Here is a 26,353-nt window from a genome sequence, read left to right as displayed (position 1 = left end):
AGAAAAGCAATTTATCCACTGTCTCCTGGAACTCTACTGCCTTGCTGGACAAGAGCAGATGTTGTGCTCCCCCAAAAGAGATGGCAGGTTAGAGGGAGTGGGGCACGGTCATACCATCTCCCCGCATCTTCTATTTCAATTTTTGGGCCGCTTGTGTCCCAGAAAGCAGTTCCTGCACTCAGGAGAGCACAGATATTGCAGTGATGGCAAACTAATGCACTATTCCTTGTGCCTTCCCTCTCACCCATGTTTTGCATTAGCTGAAATGTCACTGCTGTCCAATGTGTGTGATCAATTTAAGGTTTGCTCTGGTTGAACAATTTCCAGATTAGCCTATTTCTTTTACTTCAGATTTGAAAATCCGACTCTACAGCTACGCAGTGCAAAAAGGGGCATATATAGTGGAAAACTAAAGGTCTATATTGCTGAAGTGAGAAACAGGTCCCTGAATAGATTCATACAATTGAAAGAAAATGTCCTGTCAATTAGTGCATTCTCACATTGCCCCCCTATTAATTATACAAGTGTGACTAACCTGGGTTGTTCTATTAGTAATATAATTCATAAAAAATAACACATCCTCTTATAGGTCACTTACAGGAACAGCTATTCTTGCACTAGTGCATAGACGGTATGTATTTTATCTCCAGGCCTCTTGCCAGATGCTTCAGTGTCATCCACTATACAATAGTCTGCATTTGGGTTCTCATATGGGCTTGCTGCAACAGAATACAACACTTCATTTCTTTTCAAGTCTTTTCTACTGCTCATAGCATATGGGAAACCTGTAAAACAATTGCTCTGCGTCAAAGGGTTTATGAAACTCCAAGATTTAAAATAAAACATCAACAAAAATAAATCAATCAACTAAACATAATGCAATTTATCTCCCTTTGAAAAGAATATTAAATATTTTTTTCTCCTGACGTCAAATAATGGAGTTCTACTCTATTCTATTCAGCCCAGAATTAAGACCTGTGCTGATTACGCTTTACAGTACCCCACCTCCAGTAGCAAGGAAAAAGATTCAGAATCACTTAGCTGCTAGGTTCTTACATGGCCCCATCACTGTGATTTCAGAACACTGAATACCTGACTCCATTTTAGCACCGCGAAGGGAGCAGGAAGCATTGTAATCTTCGTTTTACTGAGGAGAAACTGATGCATACAGAGATTCTGGAACTTGCTCAAGATCATAGGGAGAGGATGTATGTGAGGGTATGTCTACACTACAAAGTTAGTTCGAACTAACGGACGTTAGTTCGAACTAACTTTCCTAGGCGCTACATTAGCGCTCCGTTAGTTCGAACTTAATTCGAACTAACGGAGCGCTTAGTTTGAACTAGGTAAACCTCATTTTACGAGGATTAAGCCTAGTTCGAACTAGCTAGTTCGAATTAATGGCTGTGTAGACCCTTAATTCAAACCAGTGGGAGGCTAAGGCTTCCCAGATTTCCCTGGTGGCCACTCTGGCCAACACCAGGGAAACTCTATTGCCCCCCTCCCGGCCCCGGAGCCCTTAAAGGACCACAGGCTGGCTACACAGTTTGTACCAGTTGCAAGGCTGCAAGCACCCGTGCCAGCAGACCCTGCACCTGCCACAACATGAGCCAGCCATCCGAGGGCTCCCAGCCCTCCACTGCTCCCCAGGACCAGCCTGGCGGCTCCCAGGAGCCTGCCCGGGGGCGCAAAAGGCGGGCGCCCGCCTGGTCAAGTGCGGAGATCGTGGACCTCATCGAGGCTTGGGGGGAAGCCTCCAATGTTGACGATCTCCGCACTAGCCACAGGAACGCGGCCGTCTACGGCCGCATGGCTGCCAGCCTCGCCGCCAGGGGCCACCAGCGCAGCCGGGAGCAGGTCCGCTGCAAAATTAAGGACTTGCGGCAGTCCTACTCCCGGGCCTGCCAGCCAGGGGCCGACCCGGAGGCCTGCCCCCACTTCCACGCCCTGGACCACCTCCTGGGGGCTCATGCCATCCCTGCCCCCCAGGACGTGATTGACCCCGGGGCAGAGGGACCGCTCCTGGAGACGGAGGAGGAGGAAGAGGGCTCTGAGAGCCAGGAGCCTGCCGCCAGCCTGCCCGGGACCCGGGACCCCCGAGGCACGCCACAGAGCCACTCGCCTGTGTCGTCTGAGGCCGGGGAGGCGTCCACCTGTGAGTACCCTCGTGTTCCCCTTATGTGTACGGGGGGCTGAGGCAAGAGGGAGCCCCGGGACCGTGCGCCTGGGCCTTGCCCACCAAGGAGCAGCAGCTGGGGATCCAGCTGGGGATCCTGCAGGGGCCCTGGCCTTGCAGAGGGGAGCTGGGTTTCACACACCTGGGCCCCTGGGGTAATTGACCGCACCACCCTGCCTGCAGCAGCTGCCCGCGCCCGGGCAAGCAGGAGAGCCAGGAACCAGGAGGACTACCAGAGGCAGCACCTCCGGTTCCTGGATCAACAGCTCCGTCTCCAGGACCACTGGGTCCAGGAGGACCTGAGGCTGCGCCGGAGGAGTCTGGAGGCCCTGGAGGAGCAGGGCCGTGCCCTGCTTCCCATTTCCTCCTCCTGCTGCTCCCCCTGCTCCTCCTGCTCCCCCTGCTCTTCCTGCTCCCGCTCCCCCTCCTGCTCCCGCTCCTGCTTCCTCCACACCCCCTGTCCCTCCTGCCCCCCCCTCCACAACCATTTCCCACCAACGCCCCCGGACCCGCAGTGTGGCGAGACGGGAGAGGCAGCCGGACTCCCACCCCTGAGCTTTCCTTTCCCTTCCTCCCTTCCCTCCCCTTCCAGCTCCCTCATCCCAGGTTTCCCCCTCCCCTCTCCAATCCTCATTCCTCCCTTCCCCCACCCAGTTATGTTAAATAAACAGACGTTTTTATTTCAAAAACAGGTGTCTTTATTTTACAGTAGATAGGGAGGGGAAAAGGGAAGGGGGGTAGGGTGGAAGAAGGCCCCAGTGGGGCATGCAGGGAGAGGTCAGTCCTCCTCCTCCTCCACCAGGAAGCTTTCCCGCAGGGCTTCCCAGATTCAGACGGCCCCCCGCTGAGCTTCCCGGATGGCGGCGGTGCGGGGCTGAACGTAGTGTCCAACCATGCGGTCAGCCTCAGCCATCCAGGCTGGCAGGAAAGCCTCCCCCTTTCGCTCACATAAATTGTGGAGCACACAAAATGCCGCCACCACGGGAGGGATGTTGTGCTCGGCAAGGTCCAGATGGGTGAGGAGGCATCGAAAGCGGGCTTTCAGTCGCCCGAAGGCCCCCTCCACCACGATGCAGGCCCTGGTCAGCCTGGCATTGAAGGCCTGGCGGGAGGGATTGAGGTGCCCCGTGTAGGGCTTCATGAGCCAGGGCTGCAGTGGGTAGGCGGCATCCCCCACCAGGCACACGGGCATGTCCACGTCCCCGACCCTGATGTGGCGGTCGGGGAAGAAGGTCCCGTCCTGCAGCCGCTGGCACACAGAGGAGTTGCGGTACACCCGGGCGTCGTGTGCTTTGCCGGACCAGCCCACATTAATGTCCGTGAACTGGCCCCGGTGGTCACACACGGCCTGCAGGATCACGAAGAACTACCCCTTGTGGTTGACATACCGGGACGCCTGGTGTTCCGGGGCACGGATGGGGATGTGCGTCCCGTCGATGGCCCCCCCGCAGTTGGGGAAGCCGAGGGCGCTGAATCCCCGGATGACGGCGTCCGGGTCGGCGAGCCGGACCACCCTGCGGAGCAGCACCCAGTTGATGGCCTTGACCACCTGCGGAGAGAGACACAGCAAAGCTCCAATCAGTGGGGCACCCGGGTGGCTGGGAGCATTCGTGCCCTGGCAGTGCCCCACGCCCCACTCCCAGTAGCAACCCCCCTGGCGGCGTGTAGTACGGCCGGGACAGACCGACCCCTCTGGTGTGGGGCGCTTTCGCCTCCTCCCACCCCCCCTTTGTCCCTGGGGCGGCCCATCCCCTCCTCGCAGCCCCCTTTCCCCCCCGGCTCGGTGGCCGACGAGTGCCATACCTGCATGAGCACCGCTCCGACGGTGGATCTCCCCACGCCGAACTGGTTCCCGATGCATCGGTAGCTGTCCGGCGTGGAGAGCTTCCAGAGGGCGATGTCTTCTGGAGGGGGATGGCGGGCCTCATGCGAGTGTCCCTTCTGCGCAGGGCAGGGGCGAGCCACTCGCAGAGCTCCAGGAAGGTGTCCCTCCTCATCCTGAAGTTCTGGGTCCACTGTCGGTCCTCCCAGCGCTCCAGGACGATGCGGTCCCACCAGTCGGTGCTGGTGTCCAGACGCCAGACGCGGCGGGGCACGCCGGTGCCAGGGCGCCACCGCGGCTCCTCCACGGCCCCCAGGGCGGCCAGGCGGAGAGGCAGGGGGCTGACGTGCACCAGGTGGTGCCAGGCAGCCTCGAGCCATTGCTGGCAGGCTTGCAGCAGCAAGTCCAGAAAGTGCACCAGAAGGTGCAGGGCGAGCTCTGGCTTCATGTTGCCACCTGCGGCGGCCCCCCCCCCCCCCTCCGAAGGGAACCACCGACACAGACGGGCACAGAGACCAACGCTTTGCTGTCCCTCAGCGGGGTTGGCAAGCAAGCAGGAAAAGCTGAGAACCGGCTGTCTGGGGGGGGTCCCTTTAAGCACGAGCCTCAGAGATAGCCTCAGACAGCAGCCACACAAAGCAACTACTGACCTGATGCCCTGCCAGAACCGGTTTCAGCTGCCCTTAAATGCCCCCCTGCGTCCAATCAGTGTGGACGCGCTAGTTCAAATTAGCAAAACGCTAATTCGAATTAGTTTTTAGTTCTAGACGCGTTAGTTCGAATTAGCTTAGTTCGAATTAACTAATTCGAAGTTAGTTCGAATTAGCGCTGCAGTGTAGTCGTACCGTGAGAGAGCCAAGATTTTAACTCAGATCACCCTTATCTTATTCTAGTGCCTTAACTGCCCTCCCTAACGAACAACTGCCTACTTAAACAAAACCAATTTAATTAACAAAAAGGTACTTGTCAAAACAAAAGTATGTCATTACTTGAAGTTTAAAAACATAGTACCGTGGATAGACAGTCTAAAAAATCCATAGTGCACAATTCTCAAAATGTGCTAAGACAGACAATTACATCAACCAAGTTTATCAAAAACTTCCTGCTCACATTCATCTCCTGGAATTTCAACAGCAGCCTGAGCGCTAAAATAAAAAGATAAGGAAAGAATCCATTTAGTAATATGTATCAGTTGGAAAAACCACTAAAAATTATACTAATATTTCATTGGTTATATCAATTCAAGACCATACCTGGGAAGTTGTGCAGATGACTTTCCTGTAACAGATAAATAAAACACACTATAAAGTTCAATGGCTAAAATATTCCCACAGTTATCACCTACTAATTTTACTTTTCCTACCTTTTGAGTTGTTATTCTTTTTCTTTTTATAGATCAACCATACTATCCCACTGATGGTGATAATCCCTGCGATCGATCCGATTGTAGCATACAATGGCACCTTGGAATGGAATGGCACTGAAGGAGAGACTAAAAAGAGAACCGGGGTTAGTTAATCTTGAAAATTTTATCCAGATGGTGAACAAAACACTTTACCATCATATCTCCATTATACAGACAGCGCTTTTCAAGTGATCAAACAATGTTTAACAACTATGTGGATAATACACATTCAGCAACCCCTTAATGTGGATGATTCCTGATTAAAGTATTCAAGGATTGGTAATAAAAACAGCAGATAAATTAGCTTACAGAAATCAAGTTATTTTATGAGAAAATACTGCAGTATTCTACTGTAATGAGACGATACAATATATTTTAGAGTAGCAATACTGCAGTATTTTGGGAGATTACTGTAGAATACTCTAGTAGTTGAATGAGTTAATGCAGCACAACTGTAAAGCAAATAACTACCGAGGGCTTCAAACGAGCCTCCATTTTCTGCAGGTATAAATATTCAATTCTAATGTGTTTTTCCCTGAGTTCTCAGAAAGCCAGTCTGCCTCAGGGTCTCCTACAAGCTTTGCAATAAGCATCAACCTGCTGCAGCTGTTACCAATCCCAGCTTCAAAACTGCAGACTTACATGGAATTTCATTCCTCACTTCTATAGAAAGATTATTTGCAATCTTCCAAACATATTTCCCTTTTGACCAGGCATTTACAACACATAAATAAGTTCCACTATCAGAGTAAGTAACATTCAAGATGGTTATATTATGGACTATATGTTTGTTGTCTGAGTCTAAGCTTGTATGATTCAATAGTCGTCCTTTGATCATCTCATCAATACAGCAGTGGTGATTATAGGAAAGTTCTGTTCCTTTCTGAAGAGAAGACAGGCATTTGCTTGTTTCTGTATATTTGATCCAATATGCAACATTGATTCCATTGCTCTTTGTTTGAAATTCACAAGAAAGAGTGATGTTACCACCTTCTTGCACTAAACGATTATCATATGATTTTGCAGAAATGTTCTCAAACATCTGGCTCTCTGCAATACAGAAAAACACAAGCGATATGAAAAACATACATGGTTGCATGTTGTAACATGTGTAGTCTTTAAAAGGAATCTTAGAAGTAGGAAAATTTTGCAATGAAAACACTATCTCAGATACAGAATTCAATACAAAAACTTTGTTTCATTCCTATTTGAAGTAGGGCTGGGAGAATTTTATTTTAATAAATAGTTTACATGGCATTTTTACATTAACAGGAGCAAATACCTGTACTATTGGCTAGAAGTCAGCTCCAACTAGCCATTTGGGGCCCAATCCTGTGAAGTCTGAGTACCTTCTACAAAGTAGTCGTCACCCTCACTTTCCGTTGAAGCCAGGGATAGCTGAAGGTGCTCAGCTTAGCATTGCATGTTCAGTCTCTTGGTGGTTAGCAAAATAATAATTCATGGACCGGACCAGGGTGAAAAGTGGGAGGACACAGAGGGGTCATGAATCCCCCAGATGTCATGGGGGCAGTGGCAATAGGCCAGCAACCAGCATGCAGAACCATCCCAATCATTGGACAAGTTGGGGCAACCGACCCTGGCTGTGGACTTTGGTGCAGAGGCCTGCAGGGCCCAGAGCAACCTGGGGGCTCACACCTGCTCCCACACTCCACAGCAGCAAGAAACAGAAAAACTCGTCCCCAGCCCATTCTGCTCCCCCAGCTCCCAGCTGTATTGCTTGGGGGAAGAGGCTTGCAGGAAGGGGTAAAGCCACCCCCACACTCATTGGCAGCAGGAAGCAGATCCAGGGGAGCAGAGGGGACTGGGGTGAACACAGGGACAACACCTCTGACTCCTGCTGCAAGCACCAGTGGGGCATGCTCTTAGAGGTACTAACTACGCTACTCCTCCTGCAGATGTATGTCCAGTTCAACTGAAAAAATCTCTGGGACTTAGGAACAGACAAAGTAACCCTTCCACTCTACTCTGCACAGATCAGGCCTCAACTGGAGTATCACATCCAGTTCTGGAGGCTGCATTTCAGGAAAGATGAGGATAAATTAGAAAAAGTCCAGAAAACAGCAACTAAAAGTATTAGAAACATGGCAATATGAAGGAGGCACTATGAAAGAGGATTTAAAAAACTGGATTTATTTAGTTTGAAGAAAAGGAGACTAAAGAGGACATGATAATAGTTATTAGAAATGGCTGAAATTGTGAAAATGTGAAATTGTGAAACAGCAATTAAAGATTAATATTTTCTGGATAAAGCAGTGGCATTGCAGTGTACGTTTAACAGGACAGTTAAAGATCAGTCATTTTGGATTGTGCATGAATACATTTTAAACAATGGCCGGTAGAGTGAGATTCTGAAGTATTTTAAATGTCAAATTTTCAACTACAGGTTGGACCTCCCAAAACTGGGACTCCTTCGTCCAGCAGCATCCATGGTCCAGCAGGGCCATGGGTGTTCCTGGAACAGAGAGTCCTGGCTGGGAGCCCCAGTGGCAAGAGGTCTGGTGGCTTGGAGCCCGCTGGAGCTCGGGCTGGGACCAGCACCAGAGCCCAAGTAGTGCAGCATTGGCCGCAGCAACCCCAGTACCAGGGCCGGGGCTGTGGCAGTCAAGGTGGCAGTAGTGGTGCCTTATCTGCACAAATAGTTATTTGCATGTGCATAATAGGTGCTAAATCAATTTTGTGAGTACAATTAATTGAAAGCTTAGAACGCTATAGGGAAGATTCTGTGCTGGGCCTCTAGAAACACAGAACAAAAATTCACAACGCAGGCAGAGAGGGGTTAAGGTGGATTTAAGGAGCCCACAGGATGAATTTAGGCAGCCCTGAGAGACAAGTACCCTGAATTTCAATAGTGCTGCATTCGGCAGCTTGCCGCAAGCCATACTTCTTATGCCAGGATTTGCAAGAGTGCTACTGAACGGACAATCTGCAGCTGTAGCTCCTGAGCCAAGGGGAGGAGGTATTCTACCCAGATCAGATCCTGTTAGAGACCCTTTGGCCCATTTACCCAGCCAGTACATGGCTTCAAATCTAAGTCGAGGGACTCCTAACTCGAGGAGCAAGGCAGAAAACTTCCTGAGTAGGCCTCCGCGTTGGAATGTATCTAGATATCAGGGCAAGTAGACTTAGTATGGCAAAAACTATCTCTAGTCAATGACAAGATATTTGTTTTAATTTATTTTCTTTTTTCAAAAATTGTACTTTGGCTCACTACTTTCCTCAGTCTAGTTCAGATACCTCATTCATTCAAAGCTAAATTCACTCACCCTCACTGACATAATACATCCTCCATAAATGTTCTTTATTTAAGCCAGGGGAATGCTGGTGGTGTATGGTATTATTCATTGTAAGGTAAAAGGGGCAGAATCTGGTCCTCAGTCCTGAATTATCTGAATAATCTCCTCTTAATCTCACTAACTCCCTTTCTGGCCTCTGGAACTTACTGATGAAAATAACCCCCCTACCCACCACGAAAGGCACTCACCTGCAGTCATGTTTATTATCACCACAATAAAAAAGTTATAACGTCTGCAATGAGCCACATTGGTAAAAAGTGGGAGAGTCCCCAATGTTCCTGTGTTTGTAAGTTGTTCACATGCAAATACCCCACCACTTTGGGAAGTAGAAACTGATAATCGGTTTGTACGCTTTCTATTATAAGGCTGTTCGTTTGTCCCTTGAGATATGGGACTACAGGTAATTGCGTTGAATACTTGAAGATGTTCTCGAATTTCATACCAAACTGTTTCGTTGCTCCCATTAGCCAAGGTTTCGTTGCACGTAAGTGTGAAATTTTCATTTTCATAACGATAAAAGAAAGTCTCTCCTGTTAAATATATGTAAATGATTAATGTTACAAAATGATTCAGAAATCAATCACCTGAAGACTTTTCTTTACAGTATTCTAGATAGCCTTAAGGACCCAATCCAGCTTGTCTGCTTCTGGGATGCTGCTGTGTTCCTCCAGGTGCATGCCGAACATCCTCTCATTGCCATCAGCAGAAACTCTGTGCTCTGAGCACCTCCAATGACAACCACAGCACTTTGTCAGATCTCGAGCTAAGAGTTCAGATCTGGAATAATACACTTGGACTTTGTGAAATGAGCAGGACATTGCACAGATGATCGTGAATACTGCTCAAATTACATAGTTTAAAAGCCTGGATATTTGCTTTCTTTTAAAATATGTTTTTGTGGTCATATTTGACCAGGAGAATGACACCAGAGAGAGTTCAAAAGAGGAAAACAAGGTACACAAACATCTGTATTTTTGTACTAGTAATTGCCATATTTATTAATTCCCTTGGTCAATGGCCAATTACAAGCAGCCACAATACACAAAAAAATCGTTATTTGTCTTTCAGAACTGTCATTCTTTAAGATGTGTTGTTCATGTCCATTCCAATCAGGTATGAGCGCGCCCATGTGCACAGTAGCTGGAAGATTTTCCTCCTAGCAGTTAGCCGTAGGGTTGCGCTGGGCACTCCCTGGAGTGGCACCCAATATAGGGCACTGTCAACCCACCTGTTCATCAATTCCTTCTTGCCAGCTACACTGACAGAGGAGAAGGAGAGTGGGTATTGAAACGGACATGAACTCCACATCTCAAAGAACAACAGTTACGAAAGGGGAGTACAGGAGAGTCTCGATTATCTGACCTAAATGGGAACAGAGGATGGTCGGATAAAGGAAATATCGGGTAATACGGAAAATTCTTTAATGCAGTAATTAATTTTATAAATTTGAACTTTGTAATACCTTGCAAGATCCAGTTCTAAACCTCCTCAATCTGCTGCCTTGACCAGCCCTTATATTTACCCCCAAATGGGAGTAAGATCCAGGGCTCTGCCCTGCGGTGGAAGCACAGCCCTCGCCCGGCACCACTCCATGTCACCTGGCGATGACGTGACGCAGGGCAAGGTGCTCGCCGCTTTCCCCAGAAACAGTTAACAGGAAAAACGGGGGAAAAGCTTCCTTGATGATGGTGAATTATTCAGCCACAAGAGGGAGCTGCAGACCTGCCAGGCAGAGCTCCGTCCAGCCATGGAACAGGGAAAAGGGAAAGGGAAAGAAAGGCCATTGTCCAGCGTCCCTGGAGTCCTTTGCCATGATGTGACGGGTGGCATGTGGGATAACACGGAATGTCAGATAAACGAAGGTCGGATAATCTTCGAGTGCTTGTTCATGTGTATTCCAATCAGGTGACTCACAGCCCAAGTCCAGGAGGTGGGGTCAGTGTTCTGCACTGGTTGGAGCACTGTCCTCCCACAGGTTGCATTGTCTCTAGATTGCTGAATAATTACATAGTACACAGCAAAGGTATGTAGTGAGGACGAGGCCAGAGCCCTGGAGATCTCCTGGCTGGGGATCTGGGTGAAAAATACTATGGAGGAAGTGTGAGCCCTAGTAGAGTGTGCTGTGAGCAGAGGCAGAGTTATACTGCAAGTCCATGGCATTCATGGATACAGGACACTATCCATGAAGTGGTGAATGGAGAATAATGGCTGGCCCTTCATTCCGTCTGCCACCACTACTACTAAGGGTGTGTCTAGACTACAGAGTTTTTTCAAAAAAAAGTGAAAAAACTTCCCCTGCGTCTAGACTGCTTCCGCATTCTTTCGAAAGTAAAATGAAAGAACGCAGCAGTTTTTTTGACTGCGGAAAACCTCATTTTATGAGGAATAACACCTTTTTTCAAAAGTGCTCTTTCGAAAAAGGTGCTCTGTAATACAAACTGTACTTTTTCGAAAGAGAGCATCCAGACTGCCTGGGTGCTCTCTTTCAAAAAAGCAGCTCACTTCTTCGAAAGTACTGGCTGTAGTCTAAACGCTCTCTTTTGAAAGAGGCTTCTAGTCTAGATTTACACTAACGGTATGTCTACACTACAAAGTTAGTTCGAACTAACGGACATTAGTTCGAACTAACTTTCATAGGCGCTACACTAGCGCTCCGTTAGTTCGAACTTAATTCGAACTAACGGAGCGCTTAGTTCGAACTAGGTAAACCTCATTTTACGAGGATTAAGCCTAGTTCGAACTAGCTAGTTCGAATTAAGGGCTGTGTAGACCCTTAATTCGAACTAGTGGGAGGCTAGCCCTTCCCAGCTTTCCCTGGTGGCCACTCTGGCCAACACCAGGCAAACTTGTCTGCCCCCCTCCCGGCCCCGGAGCCCTTAAAGGGCCACGGGCTGGCTACACAGTTTGTGCCAGTTGCAAGGCTGCCAGCACCCAGCCAGCAGACCCTGCACCTGCCACAACATGAGCCAGCCACCCAAGGACACCCCCCAGGACCAGCCTGGCGGCTCCCAGGAGCCTGCCCGGGGATGCAAGAGGCGGGCACCCGCTTGGTTAAATGCGGAGATCGTGGACCTCATCAAGGTTTGGGGGGAAGCCTCCAATGTCCACGATCTCTGCACTAGCCACAGGAACGCGGCTGTGTACGGCCGCATGGCTGCCAGCCTGGCCGCCAGGGGCCACCAGCGCAGCCGGGAGCAGGTGCGCTGCAAGGTCAAAGACCTGCAGCAGTCCTACTCCCGGGCCTGCCTGCCAGGGGCCGACCCGGAGGCCTGCCCCCACTTCCACGCCCTGGACCACCTCCTGGGGGCTCATGCCATCCCTGCCCCCAGGGACGTGATAGACCCCGGGGCAGAGGGACCGCTCCAGGAGACGGAGGAGGAGGAGGAGGGCTCCAAGAGCCAGGAGCCTGCCGGCAGCTCTGCCCAAGACCTGGGACTCCCGAGGCACCCCACAGAGCCGCTCGCTTGTGTCGTCCGAGGCCGGGGAGGCATCCACCTGTGAGTACCATCGTGCTCCCCTTATGTGTACGGGGGGCTGGGGCGAGAGGGAGCCCCGGGACCGTGCGCCTGGGCCTTGCCCACCACGGAGCAGCAGCTGGGGATCCTGCAGGGGCCCTGGCCTTGCAGAGGGAAGCTGGGTTTCACACACCTGGGCCCCTGGGGTAATTGACCGCTGGTCTTGTTGCACCACAGCCACAGCACCTGGGCCTGCAGGGCGCACCACACTGCCTGCAGCAGCTGCCCGTGCCCGGGCAAGCAGGAGAGCCAGGAACCAGGAGGACTACCAGAGGCGGCACCTCCGGTTCCTGGATCACCAGCTCCTCACGCAGGACCACTGGGTCCAGGAGGACCAGAGGATGCGCCGGAGGAGTTTGGAGGCCCTGGAGGAGCAGGGCCGTGCCCTGCGAGGCCACCTCCAGAGCCTGCTCGACCGCTTCCCAATTCCTCCTGCTCCTGCTCCCCCTGCTGCTCCCTCTGCTCCTCCTGCTCCCCCTGCTCCTCCTGCTCCCCCTGCTGCTCCCGCTCCTGCTTCCTCCACACCCCCCATTCCTCCTGCCCCCCCCTCCACAACCATTCCCCACCAACGCCCCTGGACCCGCAGTGTGGCGAGATGGGAGAGGCAGCCGGACTCCCACCCCTGAGCTTTCCTTTCCCTTCCTCCCTTCCCTCCCCTTCCAGCTCCCTCGTCCCAGGTTTCCCCCTCCCCTCTCCCACCCTCATTCCTCCCTTCCCCCACCCCAGTTATGTGAAATAAACAGACGTTTTTGTTTCAAAAACAGGTGTCTTTATTTTACAGTAGGTAGGGAGGGGAAAGAGGAAGGGGGGTAGGGTGGAATAAGGCCCCAGTGGGGCATGCAAGGGAGAGGTCAGTCCTCCTCCTCCACCTGGAAGCTCTCCCGCAGGGCTTCCCGGATCCGGACGGCCCCCCGCTGCGCATCCCGGATGGCGGCGGAGCAGGGCTGACCATAGTGTCCAGCCATGCGGTCAGCCTCAGCCATCCAGGCTGGCAGGAAAGCCTCCCCCCTTCGCTCACACGAATTGTGGAGCACACAACATGCTGCCACCACGGGAGGGATGTTGTGCTCGGCCAGGTCCAGACGGGTGAGGAGGCATCGAAAGCGGGCTTTCAGTCACCCGAAGGCCCTCTCCACCATGATGCGGGCCCTGGTCAGCCTGGCATTGAAGGCCTGGCGGGAGGGATTGAGGTGCCCCGTGTAGAGCTTCATCAGCCATGGCTGCAGTGGGTAGGCGGCATCCCCCACCAGGCACACGGGCATGTCCACATCCCCGACTCTGACGTGGCAGTCGGGGAAGAAGGTCCCGTCCTGCAGCCGCTGGCACACAGAGGAGTTGCGGTACACCCGGGCATCGTGTGCTTTGCCGGACCAGCCCACATTAATGTCTGTGAACTGGCCCCGGTGGTCACACATGGCCTGCAGGAGGATGGAGAAGTACCCCTTGCAGTTGACGTACCGGGAGGCCTGGTGTTCCGGGGCACGGATGGGGATGTGCGTCCCGTCGATGGCCCCCCCGCAGTTGGGGAAGCCGAGGGCACCGAAGCCCCGGATGACGGCGTCTGGGTCGGCGAGGCGGACCACCCTGCGGAGCAGCACCCGGTTGATGGCCTTGACCACCTGCGGAGAGAGACACAGCAAAGCGCCAATCAGTGGGGCGCCCGGGTGGCTGGGAGCATTCGTGCCCTGGCAGTGCCCCGCACCCCACTCCCAGAAGCAACCCCCCTGGCGGCGTGTAGTACGGCCGGGACAGACCGACCCCTCTGGTGCAGGGCGCTTTCGCCTCCTCCCACCCCCCCTTTGTCCTTGGGGCGGCCCATCCCCTCCTCGCAGCCCCCTTTCCCCCCCGGCTCGGTGGCCGACGAGTGCCATACCTGCATGAGCACCGCTCCGACGGTGGATCTCCCCACGCCGAACTAGTTCCCGACGGATCGGTAGCTGTCCGGCGTGGAGAGCTTCCAGAGGGCGATGGCCACCCGCTTCTGGAGGGGGATGGCGGGCCTCTTGCGAGTGTCCCTTCTGCGCAGGGCAGGGGCGAGACACTCGCAGAGCTCCAGGAAGTTGTCCCTCCTCATCCTGAAGTTCTGGGTCCACTGTCGGTCCCCCCAGCGCTCCAGGACGATGCGGTCCCACCAGTCGGTGCTGGTGTCCAGACACCAGACGCGGCGGGGCACGCCGGTGCTGGGGTGACGCCGCGGCTCCTCCACGGCCCCCAGGGAGGCCAGGCGGAGAGGCAGGGGGCTGACGTGCACCAGGTGGTGCCAGGCAGCCTCGAGCCATTGCTGGCAGGCTTGCAGCAGCAAGTCCAGAAAGTGCACCAGAAGGTGCAGGGCGAGCTCTGGCTCCATGTTGCCACCTGTGGCGGCGACCCCGAAGGGAAACACCGACACAGACGGGCACAGAGACCAACGCTTTGCTGTCCCTCGGCGAGGTTGGCAAGGAAGCAGGAAAAGCTGAGAACCGGCTGTCCGGGGGGTTCCCTTTAAGCACGAGCCTCAGATAGCCTCAGACAGCAGCCACACAAAGCAACTACTGACCTGATGCCCTGCCAGAACCGGTTTCAGCCGCCCTTAAATGCCCCCCTGCGTCCAATCAGTGTGGACGCGCTAGTTCGAATTAGCAAAATGCTAATTCGAACTAGTTTTTAGTTCTAGACGCGTTAATTCGAACTAACTAATTCGAACTAAGTTAGTTCGAATTAGCGCTGTAGTGTAGACGTACCCTGAGATGATTTTCTGAATGGTCTTGCTCTATCATTGTAAAAGGCCAGTGCTCTACACACATCAAGGGAATGGAAGTTCTGTTCTCTAGCACTACAGTGCTGTTTGGGGTAAAACACCAGCAAAAAGATGTCTTGACTAATATGGAAACCAGAACTCACCTTTGGAAGGAAGGCCAGATGCAGATGGAGTGGCACCTTGTCCTTATAAAAGTTTACATACAAGAGCCGACCAGAGGGCCCTCAGTTCAGACGGGAGCCTCTATTAGAGAGGCAGCAGTATAGGGTGGCAGCAGCCCCTGTCTGTGGGGGGTCTGAGCTCCACAAGGACAAAAGCTGCTCCGTGGGGAGCTCATCCTCCCCGCCCCAGCCCTCTGAAGCAGCCTCTGTCTCTGGTGGGCCCAGACTCACCAAGGATAGAGACTGCTCCATGGGCTGCAAAGCAGCCTCTATCGAGGGGGAACTCGGGCCCACCATGGACCGGCTGCTTCGTGGCAGCCTCTCCTGCTGCTCCCTCCCCACAACGGCAGCACAGCGGTAGGGCAGGCAGCACCATGGACCCGGTGCTGGGGGAAAATCAGCTTTTAAGCCAGTTCCCTGCATGTATTGGCTCCAATCTACCACTCCACCCTCCTGCTTCTGCCTCTCTATCAGTGGCTGCAGTGCATAGGTGCGGAGAGCACTTCCCCCCCCCTTGCTAGCTCTGATACAGAAGCAGGGAAGAGGGGAAATGCATGTAGATGACAAGATTAACTGATAAACCAAGGCTTATTGGTTAATTGCGTAGTTGTCTACAAAATGACATCCCTAATTGCAACCACAAAACCAGCTTATAAGAAAGGCAGAACACTAAGCAAGTATCTAATGGTTCAAATGGGAGCACAATGAGCTTAGACAGAACTAAGTTAAGGTCTCAGGGAGGGAGTAGTTGGTGGCTCGTGGGGTAGGGTCTGTCCAGGGCCTTTAGAAATTGGCTCACTAAAAGGTTGGAAAACACTGATCGACCTTGCACCTCAGGGTGGAACTTCAATATCGCTGCCAACTGGACCCTTACAGAGGACACCAACAGTCTGTGCAATTTAAGGTTGAGAAGGTCGTCCAGGATGAAAGACACAGGTGGCAGCAACAGGAGACACTGCTGTTCTAACCAGATAGAAAATCTTTTTCCCTTGGCAAAGTACATAGCCTTTGTGGAGGGCTTCCTACTACCAAAGAGGACTTGCCTGACTTGGTCTGAGCAAGAGACAGCCACTGGGTTCAGCCATGGAGTTACCAGGACCTAAGGTGCAGTGACTGCATATGACTTCAGTTCCAGTGTCTTCATGGCTCTGTGGTGGGAAACGCTGTTGAGTCTGTGATCGGAAATATGTCCCTGGACCTTAGAAGGGGTACTAAGGTCCAGGGACCTGAGTCCTTTAGGCTGTTGAGAGAACAGTGAGCCCCTTCGAATGGCAAGTCTTGAATCATCTGTTGGACTTTGTAGGAGAGGCCTGAGACTTGCAACCAAGACCCTCTATGCATGGCAATTCCCGTGGCCGTCACCCTAGCAGTAGAATCTAACACTGCCTGCAGTGATGGAGGAGAGTCTCCCAGAGCCAAAAATTCAGCTTTGGAATCTGATGGAAGGAGTTCCATAAACTTTGCCATTGCGAAGAAGGTGTTGTATGAATACCTGCTGACTATGGCCTGCTGGCTTACAATGAGTAACCGTAAGCCCCAGGTAGAGGACAGCTTCCAACCAAAGAGGTCTAGGCATTTAGTCTCTGTGTTCTTAGGGGAAGAACCTTGAAACCTCTCTCTCGCCCTCTGTTAACCAGCATCTACAGGTTGGGCCTCCCTCGTCTGGCACCCTCGGTACCTGACTGGTTCTAGATGAGGAATTTTGCTGGGCCAAAAAGGCCTTTTCTGGCCCCTATGCCATTAGCTGCCCCAGCCCCGGCCTGGCTGCAAACTTCACAGACAGCTTCCCCCTAACACTGCTCCTTCTGACATCTTGGCCCTATCTGGCTTCCTGGGCCTACTGCGCAGTCCTGCTGCCATGTGCCAGTTTCCTGGCCCTACTGGCCACTGCACTGCCGGCCTGCAGGGCTCTCAGGCTCATGCCCTCCATGGAGACTCTCTGGTCTTGGAACATCTGCAGACCTGGCAGACCACGGATATTGCCAGACCAGAGATCCTGGTTTAGAGAGGTACAGTCTGTACTACGAGAGAGTCCAGGGGCAGGTGGGAATAGAGGCCCTCATACCCCTTGGAGGGGACAAAGTACCTGTAGCAAGTTGACGGTCAGTAACATGGAGTCAGCAGGCCTAAACAGAGGCCGGAGCATGAAAACAGCAACAGGCCTTCAATCTAGTGAGCAAGACTTTGGTTCAGTAACACAGGAGCCAAGAAAGAGGCCCTACTGATAACTGTGTAATTGTGTAAATTAGGTCGAGCATGGAAGGACACAGGGAGGCACTGGGTACAGACTGTAAGCCAAAGGGGAGTAACGGAACATCTTAATAAGAAATGTCTTGGTACAAAGACTCCCTAAAAACGAATGCACATACCAACCTAGGTTCAGGACCAGGTCGGAACGGACAGCATGAAGGATAGTAAGTAAGCCCCGCTTCCGTAAGGTGAGGGGTGGTAGCTAGGCAACAGAGGGTGGTAACCTGGTACGTAAAGAAATGATGTAAGTTGTTTGTACCTGTCTGTAAAAGGACACCGCAAAGGGTGCTCTCCAGCCGACCTTGGGGGGGGGCTCACTAGGTGCCTGAACGGCAGCTGTCATTGCCTAAACTTACAGAATGCACAGTAGCTTAACTTTGACTAACTGCTGCTAATATCTGTTATATGGCAATAGGCCTGCTCAGTGTTGGTACCTTGTCAACGCAGGCCATAGTGCCCAGTGGTGTAACATTGTACAGCTGTCCCCGACTTACATCAATCCAACTTACGTCGGATCCGTAGTTACAAACGTAGCCCTTTATCCTGCTGCTGCTCTGAGCGAGGGCCACATGGTGCCGGGCGTGTGGGCTGCCAGCCTCCGCGCAGCTGCTCCCCTCACAAAGGGCGTCCTGTTAGCGTGCAGCCAGCTCCCCTCTTGAGCACAAGTGCTGGCGTGTGACTCCTGTCAGCTGCTCTCCCCACACAGTGCACCCCGAGCCTGGCCCCGCCTCTTGGCCAGATCAGTAGCGCTCCAGCTGGGGCCGGCCAAGCGCGTCCGGATGCTGCATGCGCCGAGGGGGGCCTTTTAGAGCAGGGCTGTGGAGGAGAGCTGGGAGGAGAGCCGAAGGGTTTAATATGGCAGCCAGGCGAGCCGGAGTGCTGTCCGCCCCGCCCCCCGTGCCTTTGCAGCGGCTTCTGGTACAGGGAGATTGGCTCACGCAGCTGCAGTCACGAGGCAGGTAATTGACATGATCAATTCAGAAGCGGCATCCCAAGAGCCGAGGGGATGAGGTCGGCCGCTGCACGTCCACTGGTTTCCTGGGGCAGGGCAGGCTCCTTGGAACCACACAGCAAACCTCTTGGTTAAACAAAGGCTGTCAGATCCTGTGTGTAAAGTCCTCAGGTTCAAGTGAAAGTTTACCCAGTTCCCCGGCATCCAGGGCTGCTCTGCCACTCAGGAGAATGCCTCTGGGTAACTGGTTAACCCTCGACATGCCTGGTTCAGCTAGAGCTCCGGGCGGCCGTAGCTGGCTTTGCGGTAACTTGGGAAGAGCAGGCTGGCCAGACGCCTGCCAGATGCCTGCCCAGGACTGCCTTAGGTTGCTCAGTCCCGTTTCAGTCTGAACAGGGGAACAGACAGCAAAACAAACACTAGAGGGGAGTTAACCCTTCCCTATGCTATCCAAAACTAAAACAAAATGGCTGTGTCTACACTGGCATGAATTTCCGGAAATGCTTAAAACGGAATACTATTCCGTTTTCAGTTTTTCTGGAAAAGGAGCGTCTACATTGGCAGGCTGCTTTTCCGGAAAAGCCATTTTTCCGGAAAAGCGTCTGTGGCCAGTGTAGACACGCTTTTCCGGAAAAGAGCCCCGATCGCCATTTTCGCGATCAGGGCTTTTTTCCGGAAAAGACTACTGGGCTGTCTACACTGGCCCTTTTCTGGAACAGTGTTCCGGAATAAGAATTTATGCCCGAGCGGGAGCAGAATAGTTTTTCCGGAATAGCGGCTGATTTTGTACAGTAGAGCATCGTTGCTTTTCCGGAAATTCAAGGGCCAGCTCGCAGCTTATTCCGGAAAAGCGGCTGATTTTCCAGAAAAGTGGCCCAGTGTAGACACAGCCAATGTTTGGCTAGAGTTTCCCCTACAATATGTACCAGTTCCGACTTACATACAAATTCAACTTAAGAACAAACCTACAGTCCCTATCTTATACATAACCCGGGGACTGCCTGTACTGATCTCTGTTACCAACTGGTAGAGCTTTGCATTTGACAATAAACCTGCTCGATTGATTTCAAACCTTGCCTGCATCTGTCGTTTCTGGGGCCTCTCAGAGATCTCCTGTGTTGACCCAAGTACATGGGGTCTAACTCTCTAGATAAAGGGAGAACCGAAAAACAGCATCGCTTGCCTTGTAACCTCAGTCGTGCAGAACGCAATGCCATCCACAGCCTCTGGAACAACTCTGACATTATAATCAAAGAGGCTGACAAAGGAGGTGCTGTTGTAATCCTGAACAGGCCTGACTACCTAAAGGAGGCTGCCAGACAACTCTCCAATACCAAATTCTACAGGCCTCTTTCCTCAGATCCCACTAAGGAATACCCTAAGAAACTGTACCATCTGCTCGGGACACTCCCTGCACAAACACAGCCCCGACCAGGGTTGTTCTATCTATTACCCAAGATCTACAAACCTGGAAATCCCAGACGCCCCATTATCTCGGGCATTGGCACTCTCACTGAAGAACTGTCTGGATATGTGGACTCTCTATTCGGACCCTCCGCCACCAGCACTCCCAGTTACCTCCGCGACACTACGGATTTCCTGAGAAAACTACAATGCATTGATGATCTTCCAGAAAACACCATCCTAGCCACCATGGATGTAGAGGCTCTCTACACAAACATCCCACACATAGATGGAATACAAGCTGTCAGGAACAGTATCCATGATGATGCCACAGCACAACTGGTGGCTGAACTCTGCGAATTTATCCTCACACACAACTATTTCAGATTTGGTGATAATATATACCTCCAGACCAGTGGCACTGCTACGGGCACCCACATGGCCCTACAATACGCCAACATTTTTACAGCTGACCTGGAACAACACTTCATCAGCTCTCGTCCACTCACGCCCCTTCTCTACCTATGCTACATCGATGACATCTTCATCATCTGGACCCATGGGAAGAAGACTCTGGAAGAATTTCACCACGATTTCAACAGCTTCCACCCCACCATCAACTTCAGCATGGACCAATCTACACGGGAGGTCCATTTCCTGGACATCACGGTGCAAATAAGTGACGGTCACATAAACACCACCCTATACTGAAAGCCTACCAACCGCCATGCTTACCTGTATGCCTCCAGCTTCCATCCTGGACACACCACATGATCCATTGTTTACAGCCAAGCACTGAAGTACAACCACATATGCTCCAACCCCTCAGACAGAGACCTACACCTACAAGATCTTCAACAAGCATTCTGTAAACTACGATACCCATATGAGGAAGTGAGGAGACAGATTGACAGAGCCAGACGTGTACCCAGAAGACTCCTGCTACAGGACAAGCCCAAGAAAGAAACAACAGAACACCACTGGCCATCACCTACAATCCTCAGCTAAAACCTCTCCAACACATCATTAGTGATCTACAACCCATCCTGGACAATGATCCCTCACTTTCACAGGCCTTGGGAGGCAGGCCAGTCCTTGACCACAGACAACCCACCAACCTGAAGCACATTCTCACCAGCAACTATACACCGCACCATAATAACTCTAACTCAGGAACCAATCCATGCAACAAACCTCGGTGCCAACTCTACCCACATATATACACCAGAAACACCATCACAGGACCTAAACAGATCAGCCATACTGTCACTGGTTCATTCTCCTGCACATCCACTAACGTAACATATGCCATCATGTGCCAAGAATGCCCTACTGCTGTATACATCGGCCAAACTGGACAGTCCCAGCGTAAAAGAATCAATGGACACAAATCAGATATTAGGAATGGCAACATACAAAAACCTGTAGGGGAACACTTCAATCTCCCTGGACACACAATTGCAGATCTAAAGGTAGCCATCCTGCAGCAAAAAAACTTCAGGACCAGACTTCAAAGAGAAACTGCTGAGCTACAGTTCATCTTCAAGTTTGACACAATCAACTCAGGATTAAACAAAGACTGTGAATGGCTAGCTAACTACAAAAGCAGTTTCTCCTCTCTTGGAATTCACACCTCATGATCAGCTACTAGAAGTGGGCCTCATCCTCCCTGACTGGATCCACCTGGTCATCTCCAGCCTGATTCTGGCCTGCATATTTATATCTGCCTCTGGAAATTTCTACTACATGCATCTGACGAAGTGGGTCTTTGCCCACGAAATCTTATGCTCCAATACTTTGGTTGGTCTATAAGGTGTCACAGGACTCCTCGCCGCTTTTGGAGTACCGATTGTTATGCACGCAGCCGAAAGTTTATCACCACTGACGGAGTAGAGGCCCTGTCAGGAGCACACCAGGACGATCCAGACCAGACGACACTGACACTGACAGTTCAGACGACCGAAGGTACTGAGGTACGAAAACACCGAGGTACGACAGTACCATCTCTCTGTGCGTTTGGCCATACGGTGCAATGAAACCAGGCTCTTGCCACTAGTTTTTTGTGACATTTTTATGAGTTTTCAATACAATCCTAGATAGACCTGATGGGGCCAGTATGTTGACCACTGGGGGGCAGCATTGTCGACCACATCTTCTCTCTGAACACCCAACCTGTGAGCTACTCTGTGCAATAGCTGCTGCAGAACTCGGGGGGTCCTCAAGGGCACTGGCTACAGACAAGCCTCACTAGGTCTCGGCAGGTGAGGAGGAGGATGACACTAGTAATGAAGGAGGCTGCTCCCTCCCATTCCCACCAGCAGGGTCTCTAGAACTCAGCAGTACGGGCAATGCATAAGGTAGTGGTCAACAACTGCTAGATCGGGATCTACCAATGGATCTTGGAGCCTCTGACAGATGATCCCGATTTATTTGGCCGGGAAGCATCAAGAGCTGCACTTCATCTGCCCCTGCACCCACTGACATGCTGCTCCTGCCCTCTGCCTTGGAGCTGCCCTCCGGGGAGCTACCTGATCGCTGTGCAGGGTGGGGGAGGGAGAAGAGGGAGGGATTGATGTCAGGGTATCCCTCCTCCCTCCACCTGTGTACCTTGTCTCCACACAGCAAGAAAGGGATGGAGGAAGGTTGGCAATGCAAATCTCTGTCACTCTCACACACTGCGTGTCTCTGTCATTCTCACAAACACACACTGTCCTTCACTCGCATCTCCCGCCCACGTATGGGGGATGGTTGTTACTTCTGTTACTGCTTGCAAAGTGGGTTATTTTCGGGGTTTGGCTGGTCTGTACATGTCATAATTTAACTTTTCTGGAGTGCAACCCCTGGCTTCTGCCCTGACCCTGCTGGAAGGCCCAGGGGGTCCAAAAGGGCCATTGTGTGGGGTCCTGCTGTTGCAGTGGCTACTGGGAATAGTTGGGCCTTCCTCAGTGCCCGAATGATGATGTCCTGCTGCTGCTGTACCCCAATCTGTAGGAGTCAGAATCCAACTCATGGGGGAGGGCCTGCACCTTTCAATAAAAATGGCCACCGGACTGTGCCAGCTCAGCTGATCGTCGGCATAGCACGCGAGTCAAGACATGGACCAGTCGACAAGGGAAGCTCAGCACAGCAGCCATTTTTATTTTAATGACGCTGGGGATATTTAAATCCCAACTTCATTGATTATGTTGAGTAATCTACTTTACATGCCTCTGGTGACAGAGGCATGTAGTCTAGACATACCCTAAATGCCTCTTCTGTGGAGGGCATGGATAGTCGTTCAGAAAGCACCAGGGACACAACTGTAGGAGTCAACCCCTCTTCCCCAGCAAACTTATCCAAACTTTAAAAAACAACAAGTAGTCCTGTAGCACATATGGGTACGTCTGCACTACAAGCTTCTTCTTTTGGAATAAGCTTTCCTGGAAGATAGCTTCCGCCAAATCTTATTTCAAAATAGAGCATCCACGCTACAGGGAAGCCTCAAAATTAGTCTGAGGCTGGCTCCCCTAATGTGGAGCCCCAGGAGGCATTGGGGAGGAATAAGTTTAGAATGGCCCTGATGAGGAGTTATTTTGACAAAGCAGCAGTGGAGCGTCCACATAGCTTTTTCGGAAGAGGCGTTATTCCTCGTAGAATGAGGTTTACCAACATTGGGAAAAGCCCTCTATTATTTCAATTTTCTTTCAAAATAATGGAATTCCTCTGTGCATGCTAGTATTGTTTTTCCAGAATAACAGCCGTTATTCTGGAAAAATAGTGCAGTGTAGATAAACCTGGAGGGTGTGTCTAGACTACAGGGTTTTTTTTAAAAAAAGTGGCCTTTTTTAAAAAAACTTCCCCTGCATTTAGACTGCTGTCGCATTCTTTTGAAAGTAAATTGAAAGAACGCAGCAGTTTTTTCAACCGTGGAAAACCTCCTTTTATGAGAAATAACGCTTTTTTTAAAAAGTGCTCTTTCAAAAAAAAGGCACTATGTAATGTAAACTGTGCTTTTTCAAAAGAGAACATCCAGACTGCGTGGGTGCTCTCTTTCGAAAAAGCAGTTTGCTTTTTCAAAAGTACTGGTTGTAATCTAGACGCTCTTTTTCGAAAGAGGCTTTTCCGAAAGTATCTTTTGAAAAAGCCGCTTTCGAAAGAGGCTTGCAGTCTAGATGTAGCCTTAGAGACTAACACAAATAGATGTATATTATCATGAGATTTCATGAGCAAAACCCACTTCTTCAGAAGAGCAGAGGGGAGAGGAAGAGGAGGGATTCTCACAACTTAAATTAGAAAAAGAAGGGGGAATTGTAGTGCTGGTGCTAATGAGGCTAATTGAGTGGGGTGGAAGTGTCCCATACTTATCAGAAACCTGTCAAAGCATATTTTAACTTACTTGGGCACAAATCATTAATGGATTTAAAAGTAGCCATTCTTCTACAAAGAAATTTCAAAAACCAACTACAGAGAGAGCAGAATTGACCTTCATATGCAAATGTGATACTTCCAGCCCAATCAATTAGCCTCAATAGCACCAGCACTATAATTGACAGTTACTCCCCCCTCCTCTTCTTTTTCTGTTATAAATTGTGAGGATCCCCCCTTTCCATTCCACTCTGCTCATCTGAGGAAATGGGTTTTGGCCACAAAAAGCTCAAAACAGAAAAAATGCTTAACTACTTGTGAGGCAAGAAACGAGCAAGGGGAAGTTGTAGATACTGTTACTGGCAGTAAGAAGGAACTGAAGGGGGGTGTTGGCAGGGCTCCATATTGGGTGTCATATCAGCACCACTCCAAGGGAACTCTTTTTGAATAAGTGGGGCAAGATCTGGCCGCAAATATAAAGCCAATCATTTCCCTAAAAAGTGATTGTTTTGCTTAGTTGGGTATTCTATGAAATTCACAGCATTGTACAACACTACACCATGTGCAGTATATGCCACTTGGTAAAGCTGAAGGAAGAGCTCATGCTGATACCTTTGCTTTTGTGGCAAAAGCGTTCCCATAGACTCTGGGGCAGCCATAGAACCATTGCACCCCAGCGCTGTTCCTGGATCCATTGCTTGGGAAGAGAGATTTGGGAACCACCAGCATAAACTTCCTTTTCCCAGTTAGATTTGCCACCAGCTACATACACTTTGAAACATTCCCCTACATCTCTCCCTCTGTATTTCACACAAAATCAATTTCCTGACATCAATAATGCCCCTTCCCATCCGTCCATGTACTGGTTGAGAGAATAACCTTTTCTAACTTTTTTAAAGTCAGTAAATGTAGCTTGCAATTAGGAATAATATAGAAATAATATGGGAGACTACCAGACACTATTTTAACCATAAATTCCTAAAGTCCAAAGGCCAAATGGTATTTTGTACAATTGATCTAAGCATTCCTGTTAGCCTTGAAATAAGCAGCCACTATGCCCAATACAGTAACAAAGTATTCATAGCCATGGGATCAGTATACTTACAAATAGTCCTGACCTAGAGAAAACCATATAGTCTGGTGTGCACAAGCTGTTAGGGTTTGACAAAGAACGCTTACCTTCATAACTCCTTTTATATCCTTCTCAAAACAAATGATGCCATTGCCAGTTGCCACATTACTTAATGGCTAATTTGAGACAATTCACCTTAATTTTCAGTTTTAATCCAAGTGAGATTTACAACCTGCTTTCTCCCAAGCGCTTTGCTCCTTATCACTTCTCTTCCTCCCTACTGACTGATAGCATTTTCCTTGCACTTGGGTTCACACAGGCTTTACTTTAAGATACTACAGGTATCTGTGGCCAATGGATAGCTTCATGCTGGCTCCTTTTCACACTAATTCTCTTTGCCTTATTTTAAACCATCAGCAGTCAACTGTCGGTCAGAGGCCTTCTTTTTAGAAACTCCCTACTCTCATTTTTTAATTAGACATCCTCCCTATTCCGTTCCTTCTGGTCTTATTATTTTTCAAGGCCTTCCCCGTACTTTCTGGTCGAGCCCTTTTTTTATACAACATATATATTCTTAAACTTAAACCAACTCTGATTTGTAATTTCATATACTTCTACATTTCCATACTAGTTTGAATTAAATAGCCCAGAAAATGAATTTCAACCCAAAATACTCCTATGAACTAAGAAAGTGATAGGAGTAGGAATGAGTAACTTATCTTAGTAGGAAACAAACATACCAGTAGTTTGTCCTAGAAAAGCCAAGATCACCAAGAAATGCATTCTTCTGCCAGGAAGAGTTGCAAAGATCTTCTCTTCTTGGTGTGTCTCTAATTCTAAAAACTGTCTTGTGGAGAGAGAGGAAAGCAGAAGTTTAGTGAGCGATAGAAAAAGTAACAGGAAACAGATAATGAAAATTACAATTCTGCCACTTCTGCTGTTTATATTAGAATGGGAGACACTTCCACTACACAGAAGCCTACTGTCATTCACTGATAACTGAGGTAATTTATACCTTGGCAAATAAAGTTCCAAAACTAGAGGCTCTTAGGCAGGAGGAGAAGGAATTCCATAGAATAGCCCAGGAGTAGGCAATAATTTTTGCAAGGGGAGCCATTTAATGAATTTTCGTGCATGGTTACGGGCTGGCTGACAGCCCCCCAGGAGAGGCGAGGTCTCATGTGGATGGGATGGGGTTAAA

General features: G+C 50.4%; 2 protein-coding genes across 3 annotated transcripts in view; both read right to left on the bottom strand.

Annotated features, from left to right (window-relative positions):
* Nucleotides 1-725, bottom strand: part of LOC102455129 (uncharacterized) — a 41,313-nt gene extending 40,588 nt beyond the window's left edge. Inside the window, exon 1 of the mRNA XM_075897344.1 lies at nucleotides 599-725. The gene's annotated coding sequence lies outside the window, so the exon portion shown is untranslated. The remainder of the gene's footprint in view (nucleotides 1-598) is intronic.
* Nucleotides 607-26,031, bottom strand: LOC102455376 (uncharacterized). 2 transcript variants are annotated; one of them, XM_025182539.2, is made up of 7 exons: nucleotides 25,893-26,031; nucleotides 8,906-9,247; nucleotides 6,046-6,453; nucleotides 5,362-5,490; nucleotides 5,252-5,276; nucleotides 5,109-5,143; nucleotides 607-785 (listed from the first exon to the last, which is right to left on the bottom strand). In XM_025182539.2, exons 1-7 carry the CDS (start codon nucleotides 25,933-25,935, stop codon nucleotides 607-609), a joined length of 1,161 nt encoding a protein of 386 aa, XP_025038324.2. In that variant the 5' UTR covers nucleotides 25,936-26,031. The 2 variants fall into 2 exon arrangements, with proteins under 2 accessions (XP_025038324.2, XP_025038325.1); XM_025182540.2 differs by lacking the exon at nucleotides 8,906-9,247 and having other exon boundaries at nucleotides 25,893-26,016.
* Nucleotides 26,032-26,353: the final 322 nt, after the last annotated feature.

This window comes from Pelodiscus sinensis, chromosome 14 (genome assembly GCF_049634645.1).
Source record: "Pelodiscus sinensis isolate JC-2024 chromosome 14, ASM4963464v1, whole genome shotgun sequence".
Lineage (NCBI taxonomy): Eukaryota > Metazoa > Chordata > Testudines > Trionychidae > Pelodiscus > Pelodiscus sinensis.
This window is presented reverse-complemented; position numbering and strand designations above follow the sequence as displayed.

Bases quoted from the DNA above. Each gene is read 5' to 3' on its own strand.
- LOC102455376 (XM_025182539.2), bottom strand. From the start codon at position 25,935: ATGCATTTCTTGGTGATCTTGGCTTTTCTAGGACAAACTACTG. The intron at 9,248-25,892 runs GTATGTTTGTTT...TATATTTAACAG, and splicing joins TTTTCTAGGACAAACTACTG to GAGAGACTTTCTTTTATCGT. The intron at 5,277-5,361 runs GTAGGAAAAGTA...TATCTGTTACAG, and splicing joins AAAGAATAACAACTCAAAAG to GAAAGTCATCTGCACAACTT.